This window comes from Zophobas morio, unplaced genomic scaffold (assembly GCF_036711695.1).
Source record: "Zophobas morio isolate AGI-343-1 ecotype UQ-CSIRO unplaced genomic scaffold, CSIRO_AGI_Zmor_V1 ptg000021l, whole genome shotgun sequence".
NCBI lineage: Eukaryota > Metazoa > Arthropoda > Insecta > Coleoptera > Tenebrionidae > Zophobas > Zophobas morio.
This window is the reverse complement of record NW_026972126.1, coordinates 13,491,729-13,513,632: the sequence shown is the minus strand read 5'-3', so window position 1 is coordinate 13,513,632 and position 21,904 is coordinate 13,491,729. Positions and strand designations below refer to the sequence as shown.

The 21,904-nt window shown below is 34.6% G+C and overlaps 1 protein-coding gene across 1 annotated transcript in view; it reads left to right on the top strand.

Moving 5' to 3' along the window:
* Positions 1-16,813, top strand: part of LOC135132336 (reversion-inducing cysteine-rich protein with Kazal motifs) — a 137,793-nt gene extending 120,980 nt beyond the window's left edge. The window contains exons 5-9 of the mRNA XM_064060406.1: positions 13,326-13,685; positions 13,733-14,116; positions 14,172-15,123; positions 15,253-15,407; positions 15,462-16,813. Of these exons, the coding sequence (XP_063916476.1) occupies positions 13,326-13,685; positions 13,733-14,116; positions 14,172-15,123; positions 15,253-15,407; positions 15,462-16,222 (2,612 nt within the window). The 3' untranslated portion in view covers positions 16,223-16,813. The remainder of the gene's footprint in view (positions 1-13,325; positions 13,686-13,732; positions 14,117-14,171; positions 15,124-15,252; positions 15,408-15,461) is intronic.
* The last annotated feature ends 5,091 nt before the right edge of the window (positions 16,814-21,904 follow it).

Sequence of the window (21,904 nt, the reverse complement as noted above, 5' to 3'; positions counted from 1 at the left end):
TTCAATGGTCCTCATTTTTTAATTTACTTTTAATCATAAAATAAACTAGAACTTCCGAAATCCATTCAAAAATAAATTTTCAGGAGCTCCCAAGATTCTTCTATTTTTGTATGTTTTCAAAAAAAAGCACGAGATTAGGTATTTTATTTTTTCGAAAAAAAAAACATCATGGTTCCCCAAGATTCTTTTTAATATTTATAAACATAAAAGACACTATGAGCCCAAAAATTCTTTCAAAAATAAAATTTGAATATCTCCCAAAAATTCTTTAAAATACAACCAAAAATATATCATCAAGGTTCCTCAAAATTCTTTCATATTTTTTCTCAAAAAAAAAAAAAACGTCGAGATTATTCAACACTGATTTATATTTAAAAAACAAACCAGGGGTTCTCAAGATTCTTTCTAATATTTTAAGCACAAAAAAACACTTAGATTTCTGCAATCCATTCAAAAACAAAAAAAAAACACGGGGTTCTCAAGATTCTTTTATCTTAAAAAAAGAACACCAGGCTCCCGCAAGATTCATTTTAAAATTTTAAGCATAAAAACACTAGAAATACCGAAATTTTTTCAAAAATAAAATTCCAGACTTTCCAAAGATTCTTTCAAATATTTTAAAATAAAAGATACGGGATTTCGAAGATTCTTTCAAAAACAACATTTCAGGACCTCTCAAAAATTCATTAAAATTCATTCAAAACAGATCATCAATGGTTTCTCAAGATTCTTTCAGTCGTTTAAAAAAAAATCACGAAGGATCTCCAAGATTCTTTCATATTTAAAAAAAGGACGAGTTCTCAATTTTTGTTTGTATTTTAAACATAAAAGACACTAGAAATCCTGAAATTCTTTCCAAAACAAAATTGCAGCATTTTCCAAAGATTCTTTCAAATTCATTCAAAAACATTATCAAGGATTCTTTCATATTCCTTAAACAAAAAAAAAACCCAAGGATCCTCAAGATTCGTGTATGTATATTATTTCCAAAAAATGACAAGATTTCTCCAAGATTCTTTCAAATATTTTAAAATAAAAGATACGGGATTTCGAAGATTCTTTCAAAAACAACATTTCAGGACCTCTCAAAAATTCATTAAAATTCATTCAAAACAGATCATCAATGGTTTCTCAAGATTCTTTCAGTCGTTTAAAAAAAAATCACGAAGGACCTCCAAGATCCTTTCATATTTAAAAAAAGGACGAGTTCTCATTTTTTTTTTTATATTTTAAACATAAAAGACACTAGAAATCCTGAAATTCTTTCCAAAACAAAATCGCAGCATTTTCCAAAGATTCTTTCAAATTCATTCAAAAACATTATCAACGATTCTTTCATATTCCTTAAACAAAAAAAAAAAAACACCAAGGATCCTCAAGATTCGTATATATTATTTCCAAAACAAAATCCAGGATTTTCCAAAGATTCTTTCAGATTGATTCAAAAACATTATCAAGGATTCTTCCATGTTCCTTCAAAAAAAAATTCAGTAAGGATCCTCAAGATTCGTGTATGTATATTATTTCCAAAAAATGACCAGATTTCTCCAAGATTCTTTAAAATATTTTAAAACAAAAGATACAGGATTTCGAACATTTTTTCAAAAATAAAATTTCAGGACCTCTCAGAAATTCTTTAAAATTCATTCAAAACAGATCATCAATGGTTCCTGAAGATTCTTTCATTGTCCTTAAAAAAAACACCAAGGGCCTCCAAGATTCTTTCATATTTAAAAAAAAGACCGAGTACTCCAGATTCTTTTTAATATTTTAAATATAAAAGGCCCTAGAAATCCTGAAATTCTTTCCAAAACAAAATTGCAGGATTTTCCAAAGATTCTTTCATATTCCTTAAACAAAAAATAACACCAAGGATCCTCAAGATTCGTATATATTATTTTCAAAAAAAAATACCAGATTCCTCCAAGATTCTTTCAAATATTTTAAACATAAAAGACACTAGAAATCCTGAAATTCTTTCCGATACAAAATTGCAGATTTTACAAAGATTCTTTCAAATTCATTCAAAAATATTATCAAGGATTCTTTCATATTTCTTAAAAAGTAAGAATCCTCAAGATTCGTGTATATTATTTCCAAAAAATTACCAGATTCCTCCAAGATTCTTTCAAATATTTTAAAATAAAAGTTACAGGATTTCGGAGATTCTTTCAAAAACAACATTTCAGGACCTCTCAAAATTCTTTAGAATTCATTCAAAACAGATCATCAATGGTTTCTCAAGATTCTTTCATAGTCCTTTAAAATAAAATCACCAAGGACCTCCAAGTTTCTTTCATATTAAAAAAAAGGACGAGTTCTCATTTTTTTTTTTATATTTTAAACATAAAAAACACTAGAAATCCTAAAATTCTTTCCAAAACAAAATTGCAGAATTTTCCAAAGATTCTTTCAAATTCATTCAAAAACATTATCAAGGATTCTTTCATATTCCTTCAAAAAAAAAAACAGTAAGAATCCTCAATATTCGTGTATATTATTTCCAAAAAATTACCAGATTCCTTCAAGATCCTTTCAAATATTTTAAAATAAAAGATACAGGATTTCGGAGATTCTTTCAAAAACAACATTTCAGGACCTCTCAAAAATTCTTTAAAACTCATTCAAAACAGATCCTCAATGGTTCCTCAAGATTTTTTCATAGTCCTTTGAACAAAAATCACCAAGAACCTCCAAGATCCGTTCATATTTTAAAAAAAGGACGAGTTCTCAAATTTTGTTTAATATTTTAAACATAAAAGACACTAGAAATCCTGAAATTCTTTCCAAAACAAAATTGCAGGATTTTCCAAAGATTCTTTCAAAATCATTCAAAAACATTATTAAGGATTCTTTCATATTCCTTAAAAAAAAACAGTAAGGATCCTCAAGATTCGTGTATATTATTTCCAAAAAATTACCAGATTCCTTCAAGATCCTTTCAAATATTTTAAAATAAAAGATACAGGATTTCGGAGATTCTTTCAAAAACAACATTTCAGGGCCTCTCAAAATTCTTTAGAATTTATTCAAAACAGATCATCAATGGTTTCTCAAGATTCTTTCATAGTCCTTTAAAAAAAAATCACCAAGGACCTCCAAGTTTCTTTCATATTAAAAAAAAAGGACGAGTTCTCATTTTTTTTTTTATATTTTAAACATAAAAGACACTAGAAATCCTGAAATTCTTTCCAAAACAAAATTGCAGGATTTTCCAAAGATTCTTTCAAATTGATTCAAAAACATTATCAAGGATTCTTTCATATTTCTTCAAAAAAAAAACAGTAAGGATCCTCAAGATTCATGTATATTATTTCCAAAAAATGACCAGATTTCTCCAAGATTCTTTAAAATATTTTAAAACAAAAGATACAGGATTTCGAACATTCTTTCAAAAATAAAATTTCAGGACCTCTCAGAAATTCTTTAAAATTCATTCAAAACAGATCATTAATGGTTCCTGAAGATTCTTTCATTGTCCTTAAAAAAAAACACCAAGGGCCTCCAAGATTCTTTTTAATATTTTAAACATAAAAGACCCTAGAAATCCTGAAAATCTTTCCAAAACAAAATTGCAGGATTTTCCAAAGATTTATTCATATTCCTTAAACAAAAAATAACACCAAGGATCCTCAAGATACGTATATATTATTTCCAAAAATAATACCAGATTCCTCCAAGATTCATTCAAATATTTTAAACATAAAAGACACTAGAAATCCTGAAATTCTTTCCGAAACAAAATTGCAAAGATTCTTTCAAATTCATTCAAAAAAATTATCAAGGATTCTTTCATATTCCTTCAAAAAAAAAAAAAAAAAACAGTAAGGATCCTCAAGATTCGTGTATATTATTTCCAAAAAATTACTAGATTCCTTCAAGATCCTTTCAAATATTTTAAAATAAAAGATATAGGATTTCGGAGATTCTTTCAAAAACAATATTTCAGGACCTCTCAAAATTCTTTATAATTCATTCAAAACAGATCATCAATGGTTTCTCAAGATTATTTCATAGTCCTTTAAAAAAAAATCACCAAGGACCTCCAAGATTCTTTCATATTTAAAAAAAAATGACGAGTTCTCAAATTTTGTTTTAATGTTTTAAACATCAAAGACACTAAAAATTCTGAAATTCTTTCCAAAACAAAATTGCGGGATTTTCCAAAGATTCTTTCAAATTCATTCAAAAACGTTATCAAGAATTATTTCATATTCTTTCAAAAAAAAAAATAAAACTAAGGATCCTCAAGATTCGTGTACATTATTTCCAAAAAATGACCAAATTCCTCTAAGATTCTTTCAAATATTTTAAAATAAAAGGCACAGGAGTCCGGAAATTCTTTCAAAAACAAAATTTCAGATCATCAATTGTCTTCAAAATTTTTTCTTACTATTTAAAAAAAAATCACCAAGATCGTTCAAGATTCTTTCATAGTTCTTGAAAAAAAATCACCAGCGGTCTCCAACACCAGGGGGGCACCAAGATTTTAAATATTTCAAACATAGAAGGCACTAGGAGTTTGAGATTTTATTAAAAACTAAATTTCAGGACCACTCCAAGTAGACGTAAAAAGTAAAATACAGTGGGTAACAAATTGAAAAAATATAATAATAGCTGGTGCCTAGTGTTCTAAATTTATTGTAATAAATTACACGTTTACAAAGGAGCGCCTATAATAAAAAACAATGTGAAGTAACTGTGGATATGTCGCAGGGGTCAGTATTGGCCCTTAATCGATTCATCTTAAACACGAACGATCTGAAAACATTTGAATTATCATGAGTAAAGTGTAACGATTTAATTATCTAAATATTCAGAGAAAGTAACATTTATGCACCACTAATGATTTCGTTAAAGTTTCAATTACATAAAATTTCAAAGTGTAAATATTTTCTCCATTACTATGATGCTTCAAAAATGGAACGAGTTTGGATAATTAAAAATATTATTTTGTAACCAAAATTTCACTAAACGTTATATATTAATGTACAGTAAGAGCCTCGAGGAAATTATGCGATTTCTTTATCAACTTTAACGAGTATAAATTATTTATTTTGAAGTTAACGACCGAATATTTAATGACTTTAAAGTGATTACGAAAACAAATACTTCTATCATTTTAACACAGTCTCGAAAGATAAACTTGTTTTTTTATTTCAGGAGTGTAAGCTAGCGAATTATTATAATAGTGTCTGTCCATCGAGCGATACATGACCCCTAAAGCACGAAAAAGTAGGTCTCTCGTTTCTATCTCTCGTCTATCTGTACCGACTTTTGTTAGACAGATAATTCGGTAACCAGACTGTTGCCAGATTATATTATGTATGTTAAGAAATTTTATAAAATAACGTCTCTTGTACCTGTGGTTTACGAATCCGCCTTGAGTTTTTACTACAACTACGTACTATTTTTCGAGATAAGTGCCGCTGTAAACAGTGAGGACCACTTAAAGAAAGTATGATAAAATGAAAATTTCCGAAACTAAGACAGTATAAATTCCTCGCCAGCAAGAGGACGAAATTTCCAGTACCCCGGTGAGTGGCAGCAATAATCATATCTTTAATAAGCAACAGTTATCTCAGACATCTCCAAATGCGATGCTAATTGAAATGCAGGCATTGAAATTCAAAAATTCCAAAAAAATGGCTTAAAAATGCCTGCATCTCCCCTGCATAAATTTCGTTATCTCACTAGTTGACCATTTCGCATTCGAACGTGTGTCTGCATCTCCGTATCAATTAACTCCAATCCAGCCTCATTAACCAACCGAAGATCCTACAACAGATCCGAGCCAATTTTAATTGTCGAACCCTCGACTTCAAATTAACTACACCATAACTCCCAGTCAGATAAGCGTCGAAGCTCATATTTACACAACTCATTTTAATTAATTTTCTGCATACCCAACAAGCTCAAAACCACCATAAACATATTTACCCAATAATTTATTTACCTACGTGCATACCTAATTATAAGTGTACACCAGCAATGTTAATAACTCAATCCCGACTTGGCTTTAATTAAATGAAAAATAATCTATAAGCCTGTATCGAGCCGAGATAACCTCCCGACATTTTTATCTTGCCTTTGGCTCTTCAGCCAGATCCAGTGTACGGCGACACGAAATTCGTGTGCTGCATGAACCACAAACAATAAATGCGACATGTTTACACGGCAGTAAAGAGCCGATCGTGAGCTTTGGCAACTTCCAGACGGCGGTTTCTGTACGGTTCGAAATTTCCTGCAGATGCCGGCGTCGAAGTTTTCAATTACGCGGAGTTACGATACGACCAACTGACTCGAAATGAACTCGTACAGACGTCACTCGTTCCGGAGTGTTGAAGGTTCATTAATCATGGTAAGATGGTTCGACGGACCGTCGATGCATATAAACAAGGGACTTCCAGTAATTGTGGTAAACTGTGTGGAAGCAAGACGCGTTATGTTTGTCACGGATAATGGAAGCTTGTGTGGCGCTGAGGCGATGTACCGAATGCTAAGTCATATACAGGGTGGTCGAAAGTGAACGCCAGACGTTGGTTTTGATTAAACATAACACAAAATTTGCAAAAAAATCATTACTGTAGATATTTCAATCACCCATTCTGCGCCACTGCCTTTGATTCGAAATCAAGACGGATTCATAAACCACAAATAAAGTGTGTTATTTTGTAAAATTTAAATATCCACCCTACAGGCTCGAAAATGCAAAAAAAAGGTAAAATTTTTGCTAAACACAAAAACAATTTTCTGGGCGGAATAAGTTAGCTGCTGGGGTCTGAGAGACCGATAAAATGGACGATGTCATTTTTATAAGTAGCAGAATATACAAAATCAAAATAATTCACGAAACTCCTAGTAAAATGTAGATTGAAAATTTACAGTGAAATGTATAGTTTTGGAAATTTCGTTCTACCCCACACAATTTGATTGGCAATAACAAGACGGACAGCAGTACAATAGCAAGAAATATTTACAACTTAAAGTTGTCGCGTGCCGATTATCCCCAGATGTTAGAAAGCAGAATCCAGGTCCGGACAGGGCTCATCGTTACCCACGAACAAAAATAAATTATTTTATGAATACAAGTATCTGTTAAATGTTCTCCGACAAATTCGGGCGAAATGGTGTGAGGCATAAATATTTCTTACCATTATACTGTTGTCCGTCTCGTTATTGTCAGTAAAATTTTATAGGGTAGAAAGAAATTTCCAAAACTATGTAATACGATAGATTATAAAATGGTATGACACAACTTTGATTTTTTTTTTCAAAAATCGAGGATATTAAAAATCAAGGGAATTTCATGTATGGGTACAGGAATACGAGTATGATACGAAAAATTAAAAATTGAAAAATTCATAAATCGAAAAATGTTTAAAATAGGGACAAAATGATCAACAAAATAATTGAAACATCGAAATCTCGATAAATCGGGAAATCTAAAAATTGAAAAATCGAGATAATGAGAAATCGAAAAATCGAAAGGATAAAATTTAAAAATTTGAAAAACTGAAAACAGAAATAGCAAGTATTAGCCCCGCCGACCCGCCCTTTATTTTCTTAGAGGATGTGTCATTCGCCAAAATTAGTCTTACCTTTGCACGGACTAACCCCGCCTACCCGCCCTTTATTTTCTTAGAGGGTATTTCATTTATCAAAATGAGTCTTATATTTAGTCGTATCCCGTTTTGATTATCCATCCTTATTGCCTCAGAAGAAATAATTTCACGAGTTTTCGGTATTTAATTATTCAATTTTTCGATTGTTCAATTTTTGACGTCTTGAATTTTTCGAAGTGGAATTTTTCAATTTGTAATATTTTTTTTATTAGTTTCTGCTAAGATAAGAGTGATTTTAACAAATAACACTCTCTAAGAAAATAGAGGGCGGGTGGGCGGGCCTCGTGTATGCTAAGATAAGACTAATTTTGGCAAATGACATCCTCTAAAAAAAGAGGGGGCGGGTGGGCGACGTTAGTACTTGCTAACATAAAACTAAACAATATTAAGAGTAGTCCTGGAATGAAGAGGGGATCGGTGCGAAAACACACTCTGTTAACTTGTTTATATTTGGTCCAGCGCGGAGTGTGGGGAAATCGGGTGGACGGTCAAACAATTGCTCCAAAAGTATGAGAGACGATGTACCTATTTTAGTGAGTGCAATATACGTATAACAAAAATATAGATAATACCGGTCACAATGTAAATCAAAACGGATTCATAAACCACAAGTAAAGTGTGTTATTTTGTAAAATTCAAATGGCGTTTATTAAGAGAAAAATCCACCCAACAGACTCGAAAATGCAAAGAAAACGGTAAAATTTTTGCTAGACATGAAATTTTAACACGATAGTGTGTAGTGTTTGGTATTAGCATTGGAACAACCTGTATAATAAAACATACATGATGTAGAGGTAGTGTGAAGTTAAACAAAAATCTAAAAATGAGTTGCTAGAATACAAAGTAGAATTACTTTTCCATTTTATAGCCTTACAATTTCGAAACGGTTCAAGATACGAACTTCCGGAATACATCATTCGATTACTTGAAGTTTTTTAGTCACAAAAACAATTTTCTGGTTGGAATAAGTTAGCTGCTGGGGTCTAAGAGACCGATAAGATGGACGATGTCATTTTTTAAGTAGCAGAATATACAAAATCAAAAAAATTCACGAAACTCCTAATAAAATGTAGATTGAAAATTTACAGTGAAATGTATAGTTTTAGAAATTTTATTCTACCCTATAAAATTTTATTGGCAATAACGAGACGGACAGTAGTACAATAGCAAGAGATATTTACAATCTAAAGTTGTCGCGTGGCGATTTTCCCCAGATGTTAGAAAGGAGAATAATCCAGGTCCGGACAGTGACAATCGTTACTAACGAATGAAAGTGAGCATTCTTATTTTATGAATACAAGTACCTGCTAAATGTTCTCCGACAAATTCGCGTGAACTGCTGTGGCCCATAAATATTTTTTACCATTGTACTATTGTCCGTCTCGTTATTGTTAGTAAAAATTAATAGGGTAGAAAGAAATTTCCAAAACTATGTAATACGATAGATCATGAAATGGTATGATACAATTTTGATTTTTCTTTTTTTCAAAAATCGTTGATTCTAAAAATCAAGGGAATTTCATGTATGGGTACAGGAATACGAGTATGTTACGAAAAATTAAAAATTGAAAAATTCATAAATCGAAAAAAAATTTAAATGGGGACAAAATGATCAATAAAAAAATTGAAACATCGAAATCTTGATAAATCGGGAAATCCAAAAACTGAAAAATCGAGATATTGACAAATGGAAAGATCGAGAAATTGAGAAATCGAAAAATCGAAAGGCTAAAATTTAAAAATTCGAAAAACTGAAGCAGGTATTAGCCCCGCCCACCCACCCTTTATTTTCCTGGTATGTCACTAACGAAAATCCGTTTTATCTTAGCAAGTACTAGCCCCGCCCATCCGCCCCTTATATTGTTAGAGGGTATTTCATTTGTCAAAACCAGTTTTATCTTCAGTCGTATTCCGTTTGTATCATTCATTCTTATTGGCTCTAAAGAAATAATTTCACGAGGTTTCAGTATTTATTTATTTATTAAATTTTTCGATTGTTCAATCTTCGACGTCTTCAATTTTTCAATTTGTAATATTTTTTTGTTACTACTTGCTAAGATAAGAGTGATTTTAACAAATGACACCCTCTAAGAAAATAAAGGGCGGGTGGGCGGGCCTAGTATGTGCTAAGATAAGACTAATTTTGGCAAATGACATATCGTCTAAAAAAAGAGGGGGCGGGTGGGCGGGGCTAGTACTTGCTAACATAAAGCTAAACAATATTAAGAGTAGTCACTGGAATGAAGAAGGGGTAGCTGGGCGGGGATACTGCTTGCTTATAAGACTCTTTAGAAAAAACCTAAACTCTATTTCGCTTACTTATTTTATTTTCTGTAAAATGTAAAATTATGACAAGCGGTAGAAGCTAAGATTGAAAACAAAGTAAAAAGTGATGACTCCCACCCACGTCTAATCCGTTTTGATGATTCATTCTTATTGGCTCTAAAGAAAGAACTTCACGAGTTTTCAATTTTGAACTATTCAGTTTTTTGATTTTTCAATTTTAAAATTATAAAATCGAAAGAAATATTGAGAAAATAAATGAAATGTGAAAACGAGAAATTGTGATATAAAATCGAGAAAATGAAAATTAGAAAATCGGGAAAATGAAAAACAAAAATCAAGAACTATTTACTATGCAAAATTTTGAGATGACGGCATTAAAGCATTGGTGGGGATAATCGGACAAATTTTGGTTAGCGTTTTACCATCGATACGATATTCCTAAAATCCGTACAAAATTTCACAAGAATCAGTCCAGTAGTTTCGGAAATTATGTGTGTAATAAAAACATGAAATGGAGCTTTGTTTTCTAAGTGCAGCTATGTACATTAATTACTCTCAACGACCTCTGCAATACAGGGAATATGTTGAAAGTGGATAACAAATTAAAAATAAATGTTTGCGTCACCCTGTGTACGTAATTCTAAAAAAATGATAAATATAGACTGTAAGTAAGTTTAAGTTTATTCGGATAAATTTCGACTCAAGATTTACAATGCCTTAAACCGTTTCCAAAATTTCAAATCATTCCATTTTGTAGTTTCAAAGTAAAATTGCCAACTGTTGTTACACAATTTTGATTTTATCTTCAAAAGTCTGGGTCTAAAATTTGACAGAAACTTAATATTTCGAAAAAATCTTGGTCCGATATCATTAACAGGTTGTTTTTCGGGTCGACTTGTCTGTATCTCAGAATTTTCTATGAATTTCAACTAACTCCAAAAGCTCAATTTTTAATACATAAGTATATGAAATTTATAAAAAAAATTGATATTTTTCTGAACACTTTCGAAAATTGTTTAAAGATATCGATATTTTGAAGTGTTTTTCGGCTTCATTTCTTTGAAAATTCCTACCATTATTTTAAAATCGCCAAAATGAAAAACGGCAATTTTTGGGATATTTGAAAAATTCGAATTTGAATTTTTGTGGATTTTTAGGTAACTTCGCGAAAGCTCAATTTTTCAAAAACTTTTCGACAATTTCTCGAGCACTTTCAAAAATTAATTAAAGAGTTCCTTTGATTTTCGCCTTCATTTCTTCGAGAATTTCTACTATTTACCCAGAATCCCCAAAATGACACATTGTAATTGGATTATTTTCAAAATTTGACTAAAAGTAACTCGATTTATCTTAAATACGAAACAACCAGTGCGGTCCGTTCAGAACACAATTTTTTTTTACCCTGTTTTAAAGGTATATTTAAAAAGTAACATTTTTCAGACTTTCCCCCGATTTTAAAAATTTGCCTTCGTCTTATGAAGCTGGGCTGAATTTCAAGACAAACGATCAATGTGAAGCCCACGACACTTTTTTATATTGAATGCAACCAAGTTAAATACACAAATTTTTAAATACAAATAATTAAATTCAGTAACTATTCCACAACAAAATTGACAACAAATAAATAATTGGAAAATAACTTAAGCTGTGCTATAAACATTATTATTATTATACTCCTAATAATTAAAACAAATTTAAATTACCTCATAAACTAGCTTTACATTTTTTAATTCTTTTTTTATTTCAACTTTTACTGCTGTAGATATTTCCTCTCGAATAATCAATCAGTTATTATAATAGACCCACTTATAGAGATCCTGCCAATACACCCTGGTGGCGTAAAGGTGAACTCATAGCTTAAGTTTGTTTTCAGCGGCACTAGTCAGTCCAGGGCTTGGCACTGAGGTACGCCACCCCCACGCGATATCGACAACCTTAAACATTCGCCGAAATACCTTGAATATCTTCTTTTTTATACCGGAAAAACCTCTACAAGAGCCTCCAGAAAATCATGCGTATCCATTTATAAACTTAAACCAAACGAGTACATATATAATACCGGAGGATTATTAATGATTCAAAAACATTGTTATATTGGCAATTCTGACAAAAAAAATTACAAACATTAAAATAAGCACTCGATATTTCTTATGGCTGTGTTTTCTCCAAATTATAAAATTTTAAATCTTTAATACTTATTTTAAAACTCCGGTAGAAAGCGGCTACTGTCCTCTTCAGCGAAATGGAAAACTTTTTTTTGTTCGATCTCTTTTCAAAAATGGGGTAATCTTTAATATTTTATCGTTCTAATTGTTTATCTGATGACATAATAATAATAATGATGATGATAACGGCGATAACAGTGATAATAACGACAATGGAGATATTGGAGATAATATCGATCGTGAAGATACAGCGATAATAATGACGATAATGATAATAAATAATAATATTGATAGTAAATTTTTATTAGTTTTACTGGATACAAAAATAACCTTCCAGTTATAAACAGTTTTTTGTTGGCGCGCAATTTATCACTCAAGATGGATTGATAACAAAGTATTGCAAATTTTCTGGAAATGCTACTAGTTTATAAATCTGCATTGTCAATATTGATTTACTAGCAACAGGTGCAGAATTTAATATTAATATTATGTTAATTAGGGTTACGTTGCCCACATTATAAGTCTGTTTACAATTGGGCAACATGTGAAGGCAATTTAGTATTGAAAACGTCTTATCACACTGTCGATGTCTTGATAAATGACAATGGTTTTGACAATGAAACAGGATGTCGTAATTGCAACAATTTTAACAGTAATATTTTAATTTTTGATTATATTATATTAAATGACAATAGTACAACTAAATAAAATCTTACTTCTGTCAAATTGATCGAGGTCATTATTTTAACCTCTTCGCAAAATTCAACATACTAGTAAATTAAAGTGTTCCAGATCGTAAAAAACCGCAAAAGTATAAAAAACCACTTGGATATCGCTGTTAAAGGAAAGTACTTTTTATAGCACAATGCGTGCGGAAAATTGAAGAATCTTTTGAAGCACATAATTAATTCTCCTTAATTTGGCATCATGGGTTCTTAACATGAAATAAAATATTTAATGTTCATGCTTGATAACATAATTCTGACCGCCTCAAACTGTAATTAATTAATACATGTTGTAATGAGCTTGTTAATGGCAATAAATTCCACACAAGCGCCTTTCTAGTTGTTTATAGACGTATTTATTAGTTATCTTTCTCGCTAACTAACTACATGTACATTTATTGAAGAACTTATTAAGCCAATCAATTACTCCTCAGTAAGTTTTGATTTTCATGACTACATACACACGAAGAAAATCTCTTATCATGAAAGATAGATAAACCTTTCATACTTAATTATTCTTCCAGACATGTCGCGGGGCGAATCCTGGTCCGGCCGTTTTTGCTGCCCCATCCCACAAAGCAGCAGCTGTCGAAAGGCCTGCATCACCGCAACCTCCTCCTCCGACCTAATCCACGGTTGTCGCCAAAGCGACGAAATCGACTTCTTCGGCTGCCTCGAAAGACAAAAGAACGGCGAAACCTGCTGCAGCAACTCCAAAAGCGACGACTGCCACAGAGTTTGCCGCGAAATCTTCCGCAGCCGCTGGACCCCGAGCTCCTCCCTCAGACTAAAAGTACAAGAAACGTGCGAGAAAAACAGCCCCAAAGTGATGGAGTGTGTCAAGGACTTCATTAAAGTGACACCAGCGAAGAATTTACACAAAAGTAAGTACTCGGGATGCGCTTGGGTTGTTCTAACGAGGTGTTCACAGAAATGCATTGCTGCGATATGTCCAACCACAGCAAGTGCCGCGAAGCGTGTAAGAAACTGCTGTCTACGAAGAACATTACCCTTCAGGAGACCATAGATGGGTTGCAGATGGGCGGCTGTGGGCTGCCGCTACCGCAGGAGTACTTCTGGTCGTGTTTTTTCAAACCTGCGGAAACTGCGACCACTTCGGTTGAAGTGTCGCGGATTGAAAGAGTTGGAATGGATTCGGCTAAGTGGATGTGTTGCCAGAAGGCGTCCAGTCATTCGTGCCAGAAATTGTGTACCAAGACGTTCACGAAGTTTTGGTCGACGTCTTGGGATGAGTTCCACAATAAGTGTCTCACTCAGGTTGCTGAGGAGAACTTGAGGAATTGCATAGATGAAGGTAAGTTCCTACACATACCTAAGTCAATCTTTACTAAGGCCAGTCATGTTTCTAGTGGATGAACCTTGCGAACTTGGTTGCGATGGTCTCAGCTTTTGTACCAACTTCAACAACAGACCCACTGAACTTTTCCGTTCTTGTAACTCGGAAGCGGATGAGGCGGCCCGTAACGATGTCGCTGTGTGGCAATTCCAGAACAAATTGACCCTACCGGGGTTAATTCTCCCGTTGAAGAACATCTCCCAGTGTTCTCCAAACGTCTGGAAGACAGTCGCTTGCACCCTTCAGATCAAACCATGTTCCCGACACTCCCACGCTAATCAAATTTGTCGAGACGTCTGTCTGGATATTCTTTCCAAGTGTGTGGACTGGACCAGAATAACGCCCGAACATTCAGCTGAAACCATCTGTGCTGGTTTGTCTCCGGAAGACCCGACTGTGTCTTGTATAAGTCTTCAGAAATTTCTGCATCCTTCTGAACACGGTTACCAACGAATCAACGACCAAGTTTTCTCACCGTGCAAGGGTAACCCGTGCAAGTCCCACGAGATTTGTCTACTAAACAAGAACTGCATCCTTGGTGGCAACTGTTTACCGTATACGTGTGTCCCGGGGTGTAAACTGGGTGAAGTTAGTGAGTACATGGTACCGGATGGTACTTACGTCCGCATTCCCATCCACAGCAACAATAAACCGAAAGGTTGCTTGAAGATTTGTAAGTGTAATAAGGGAAAGATCGAGGAGTGTCAGCCGTTGTTATGTGTATCTTTGACTCCGTGTCTGTTGGGTACACAGTACCATCCGCTGCATGGGACTTCGTTCGAAATGGACTGTAAGACGTGCAGTTGTTTCGCTGGTGAAGTGATTTGTAGTAAGAGGCAGTGCGAAAGTAACGCTCTTACTGGAGAAAATACCGCTTATACGTCGTTGCCTTGCAATTGTTTGCCTCACTACGTCCCGGTGTGTGGGAAAGATGGGAACAACTACCCGTCGGCGTGTTTAGCAAAGTAAGTAACTAAACCACTGTTAAAATTTCACTATTATAATTCGTGTCAGTACCTGAAAGTCTGTAATAAGTTTGCCGTCCCATTACCCGCCACATAAACAAAGTCACTCACGACCACGATTTGTTTCAGGTGTGCTGGCTTAAGCGATTCCGATATCGAACCAGCCCCCTGCGAAGACCCCTGCCGTTCCCATAACTGTCCAATTGGTCATAAATGCGTTCCTCGACCCCAAATCTGCTTATTCTTAATGGAACACCACAAAGACTGCAAACAGTACGAGTGCGGTAAGTACCTCCACTCCATTATCGAGCCGCCCTTCCACCAAACCACTTTTCCAGTGAACGGTACCACCAACTGCCACAGCCTGCCAAAGTCGCCCGTTTGCAGCATGAACAACTCCGAGTACGAAAACTCCTGCATGCTAGCCCACCACAACGCTCGCCTCGCCTACCACGGGCCGTGTTTGAAAAACTGCCGCCACGATGGGGTGGTTTGCGGCATCAACGGTCGTACCTACATCTCCGAGTGCGCGGCTTGGGCGGATATGGTTTCTGTGGACTACATGGGCCGGTGCCGGATGGTCGGGCTGATCGGGGATACCAAGAGCGAGCAGTGCCCCGACGTCAAGTGTGCCCCTTTACCCGATCCGCACTGCTTGGGGATCACGCCCCCGGGAGCTTGTTGCCCCATCTGCGGCGGCGCCTTGAGACTGCTCTACTCCAAGAACCAGATCCACCGGGCGCTGTACGCCTTGAAGAACTCCGATACTGAGTCGCTGACGCTGAAGGCCATGTTGAAGGCCCTGGATAGGCAGATTCATGTGGCCCGGTGCGTCCTTCGGGGCTACTTGACCGTAGAGATGGACGTTTTTATCGCCGTGCAGACGACCGAGAAGAACCCGTCGGGTTTGCAGCTCGAGGCGTGCGTCCGGGAGGCCGAGAAAATCGCGAGTTTGATAAACATGCAAAGTCCGAGGATAGTCAGCGAGTTGAGTTTGAGTTCTTTGACTCTGGCTAGTGTCGTTCATGTGAGTTCGGCTGCTGGTTTGAGGGTCACTACCCTACTTTTAGCGGTGCTTTTGTTGTTGAAATTTGTTTGATACCTAGAGCTGTTACCAAAAATTTGACAAATTTTGATCTCAGTTTCAATGAGTTTAGTTTCTGATTGTTGACAAAAAGGCCAAATATTGTACCAAAGAATTATTATGACTATGTATTGTGCCATCTCGCTATTTCTGTCGCGTTTAACAATTAGCAGTCTGTATTTATAGACCGTTTACAAAGAAACTCGGATCGTTAAGCAAATTATGCAAGCGACTGGATTTAGACGGATAAGTAACAGATGTGGCCTTATTTTTCTTGTTTAAAAGTTCAAAAGGTACTGATATGTAATTAAGACAGCATTATTAAGTGCCAAAACGAAGTCATGTCGGGCCAGTTTCTATGCGATTCTGTGATATGTACTATATGTAAATACTTTTAAGATGTTATTTTATTCAAAGTTATTAACGGATGTAAATAACAAATGTACATAAAAAGAGATTTTATACTGCTTCATTTATCGTACACTTGTAGGTTTAACGATTTTGTGATTGTAAGTTTATTTTCAAATCTGTAATATTATTTGCAACAGTGTAACGTTTAAACCAAATCGTTTTTGTAATTTATTGAAATTAAATTATTTAAAATTCTGACTGATTTTTTCTTCGTTCATACGGGACATATAAACCTTGAAATGGTATTATTATTTGTCTTTTCCGAAGCTTTCGTGCTAATAAAATATGAGGTGCCACATTTTTCACTGGTCACAATTATTCTAATCAACAACTCTGCGACATAACGTCCACATGAATCGGGTGTTTCATAGACATGAAAATAAATAAGATAATCGCCTATGATTTGACGAATAGCCTGCTTTGTTTTTTGAAACGTAGTTGTCCATATAGTATTTCTTAAAATACTCCCATCGCAAATAAGGTAGCTGGGTAAACACCTAGTCTACGGCAGAAGAAATCTGGGATTACGGGTAAACCTTCACGCAAAGTCGACCCCACCACCCCGTGTGCGTCCCATGCAACCCCCGCGTTTATTAAGGTTAGACTTTAAATTTCCTGGATTTCGGCGATATTAAGTGGAAACAGAGTATTATAATTGCAAGGGAGAAAATCGAACAAAACTAAATTATGGTACACTTGGTCAACTATTCAAACAAAGAATTTACACGATGTTAAATTATGCCACACTTTATCAATGATTCAAGCAAAGAATTTACATGATGTTAAATTATACCATGATCCAAGCGACTGATTACTTAAAAATTAGCTTTGAGACTTTATATCGTGGTATCGTGGACTGGCCCCAGTTTATCCCAAACAAACACATGATAAATAAACAAAAAATACATCCCTCGTCGCGAGAAATACGTCTCGGTAATGTCTTGATGATAACTACCTAAGAAAAAAAAAAAAATCTCCCCCGTCCCTCAGTCCACGATTTTATGAATTCTACCACACTTTCCATGGTCCTTTTACCCAAAGTGAAACAACGTTAAGTTAATTTAACTGCCGTACATGAACTATTAGCAATTTTGTATGAGTAATTAAGAAGTGTTATAATTTATAATGTAACACTTAAGTATAAGTATCTAGAAAGCTTATTTATAACTTGATAAACAAAAGAAATAAGCGAATTTCATGAAATCTTCTAGCAAGTGCTTTATCTGAACAATCTCATGACTGTTACATTATGTTAGAAGCAGTAACGATTAAAATCTTAACATAAACTGTGAATGTACAGACAATAAACCAAATTTACACTATGTGTTAGCATCGGTCGAAACTTCACATATTTCGGATTAGAAAAACAGCAAGAATTAATTAAGCTTTTGGGGGAAACTGTGGCGTCGCCATCGATACGATTTATTTTCGTTAAACAAAGGCTCTTCTTTTTTCTAACTACCAAACCAACTGAACTTAATCTAGCTACCTTACCGCGTGATTTCACTCACACCAAACAAAAAAACCGTGACGCATCTTAGTCCTCTACCAAGCAAGTCAACTTCACTGCCAACCCTCTCACCAGATTACTACCCTAGAGGAGATACCAACTACCAGACAAACGGACTGAACTTGCAGATGGTTGTCTATGTTTAACAACTTTCTTTTTTCTAATGCGAAATTTTATTCTAATTTGGACACCACAATACTCTTTCTTAATCAGAGAATACCCCCACTATTATTGTATATGTTCCTAATCTAAGATTTTGACGAACAGGAATAACATTTCAAGCCGCCATTTCGTGGTGCAGTGAGCGCGTAATTTAATACTTAGATCGTATTGTGGGTTGCCTATCTTAGGCGCAGCTTTATTGTTAAATAACCGGTTATTCTCAAAAATAGACTTAACTACTGAATATTTATCGAGGCACTTTCCGGCTACCTGTTCACTAACAAGTAAAAACTGTATTTTTGTCCGTACGACTGACAGTTAAAAAATATGTTGATCCTGTAAACGGGATGTAATTTTTTTTTTCAATTTTTAGCAAGAGGACAGTGCTATTTAAAGATCAAGATTAGTTTATATATGACAATTTTCGGAAAATTTGCAAAAATTACCAAAACATAGTGTGATAACTCAAGCTTCCCGCCTTTAAATTGACCTGGAAAAAAGTTTGAAAGGCTCGCGAAAAATTCAAAAATTCAAAATTTGGCCTTGGCTGTGATCGTTTAACGAAAAGGGAACCTACGTTGTGTTTTTTTTTTTGAAAAGTGGCGGGACGACGTTCTGTCATGCTAACGAGCATACACTGCGTGTGAGTCGAGAGCGCAAAAAATAACGGACAAAAATTTGGGAGGAGCTGAAATGGCACCCTTCCTTAGGAGGAAAAGAAGCGAAGTGACTTGGACGTGCCCTTCTGGCGGCCCAACAAGGCCAAGTCGCCATCGTTCCTCATCTCCAAAAACCCTCTAGGGCTATATTCAGAGACATATTACATTTCAAACACTTAAAAATATGAAAGAAAAGACACTCGCGAATTGAAAGATATACACATATGATAAACGAACAAACACAAAATCCTGCACATCTGTTTGGAATCACTGCAAATATTTGAATATCACAAGTTTAATAAAAACAAGGCAAAATCTGAATTAAAGTAACTGAATGCAAATACACAAGTTATTACGGGCGTGTGGCGTCAAATGTTAAGGTTACGGCAGTTAACAGGAGCACAACCTGGGGCGTTCTAGCATAAGCGGAGTTTGGGGCCCCCGGTTCGGGCTGGTCTCCCCCTCCACGGTGTTTCTATCTATTGGCAAGCCTACCGCTCAGCATCCCTCTATCTAACGAAGAAACATACCGCGCAGCCCAGGCCGTTTCGGTCGAAAACTGTTGGTTGGAATGTCAAGTGCTATAAATAAGTTGACAGCTTCACGTCGTCCAGACCGTTCCCACTGACTCTATACAAAGCAATGACAAATCTCGATAGCCACCACTGGGAGCCGCGCCCTGCGCTTCTGCTACGTGTGTCAGTGTTATTTAACCTCAGTTCCATTTTTAAAGGTTCAATTTCTTATGACTCTGATATTACCAACAACTGAGCAAATGTTAAAGTTTCAAAGAGCAATAAATAACATTTAAATGCGTCATACAATCTTGTGAAATTTTAAACAACAAATAATTCTTATGTGAGATAAAAATTGAACATCAGATAATTTATACGGTGGAAACATTCATCAACAAAATATTTACAAAACAAAACTTAGCAAAGATTTATGAAACAAAAGATCTGGCGTGAAATCAACTTGTCCAAATAGAAATTATTATGGGAGGTTAAAACTGCAGTGAATGAAATTTACGTTCAATTGAAAATTATAGTTACAACAAAGGAAAATTACTGAGGTTAAAATTGTGAGATTAGAGAAATATTGTAAGAGGTGAAAGTTTGCAAAGTTAACAAAATTTACATGAGATTAATATTTGCCACACTTTATCAACGATACAAACAAAGAGTGTACATTGTGTTAAATTATGTCATGATCTAAGTGATTGGTTACTTAAAAAAAAGCAATTTACTTTGAGGGTTTAGAATACCGCGAACTGGTTACCCCAACAAAACACATAATAAACAAACACAAAAATATTCAGTCATCGTTGCGAGGAAAAAACGTCTCGGTGATGTAAATTTTTATCGTTGCAAGAAACTACTTCGATGGTGTTATTTTATTTTAGCCTCGTTGATGTTATCAATCTCTAGCGTTGCGAGGACATGCCTAGATGAAGCAATCAATCTGTAGCGTTTTGAGGACATGCCTCGATGAAGTAATCAATTTGTAGTGTTGTGAGGACAAGCCCCGATGATGTAATCATGATAACGACGGTAATAATGATGATAACCGCCTAAGGGAGGGAATTATTTTAACCCCTCGCCAGTTTGCAGTATAATGAATTTTGTTTAACTGCTGTAAATGAACTATTAGCAATCTTGTATGAAGAATTAAGAAGTGTTATAATGTAATACTTACGTATATGCATCCAGAAACCTAGTCGTAATTAAACAACAAAGGTGTTTTCCTGACTAAGTGAATTTCATGAAATCTTCTAACAAGTGGTTTATTTAAAGAATCCTGAGTGTTAAATTGTGTTTGCACTACCTGACGATTAAGAAAAAATAACTTGGTTGCTGAATTTACAAACAATAAAACAAATTTACAGCACGTGTTCTGCGTTGAAAGGTCGCATGTTTTTTTTTTATTAAAACCCACAAGAATCAGCCGCGCGGTTTGGGGAAAACTGTGTCGTCATAGAAATTACGATTGATTGTCGTTAAACAAAGGCTTCCTCCCTTTTATTAACTACCAAACCAACTAATTTAAACTTAGCTACTGACAGCGTCTTTTCACCAACTGCTACACCCAACAGAACGATAATGACTCGCGCTTTCGACATGCTGCTTTCACTACGTGCATATTTGGTTGCCTATGTTTAACGATTTTTTTGATTGAATTCCTTCTTTCAAATTCAAATTATTCAAATGTGATTTCGCGCCACTGTTAATTAATTTCAGCGCGAAAATTTTGATTTAAATTCGGTCATCACAATAGTAAAAATAAAATGGTCCTGACAGGCCTCATCCGTGAATCCATGTACCTAACAAGTGAGTTACCCTTGCAACGAAGGGATATAGAATATTGCTATAAGTATGAGAGTATGATACACCCTGAGGAGCTTTTTGTATTTGTTTATTTATGCTTTTAACCTAAAAACTGATGTTTGTTACCAAACTGTCAAAAGCAAATAGCTATTTTACTTAAAAAAAATAATAGTAAAATAACCTTTAACAGACCATTTCATAATTGTATTGCTCGTTGCGTTTTGAATATTTGAGAGGAAATACACTGTATCGTGGAGATAGAATGGTATTCATGGTATAAATGGTACAAAATGTAACAGAAAGAACACATGATTTTGGAAAAATGTAATAACAATTGTATTTGTGTGGTTTTGATGACTTCGTAAATGCTTAGATTTGTGCATGAACATTGTCAGATCAGTTTTTTTCATTACGTACTCGTTAAACGGTAAGTAAGTAAGCTGAGAAAACACTGCCTGCTATTGGTCCACAGTTTTTCCGGTCACAACTAGTACCCGGTGGCTAGTTCTTCAGTGATCATTTGATTGGTTGTTGCGAAAACTACAGATAACAGTTAAAAATAAGAAGATTGTCTGTTGATAAACATAAATAAAAATGCGATACACCAAGGTCGCACAGAGAACGCCGGTCA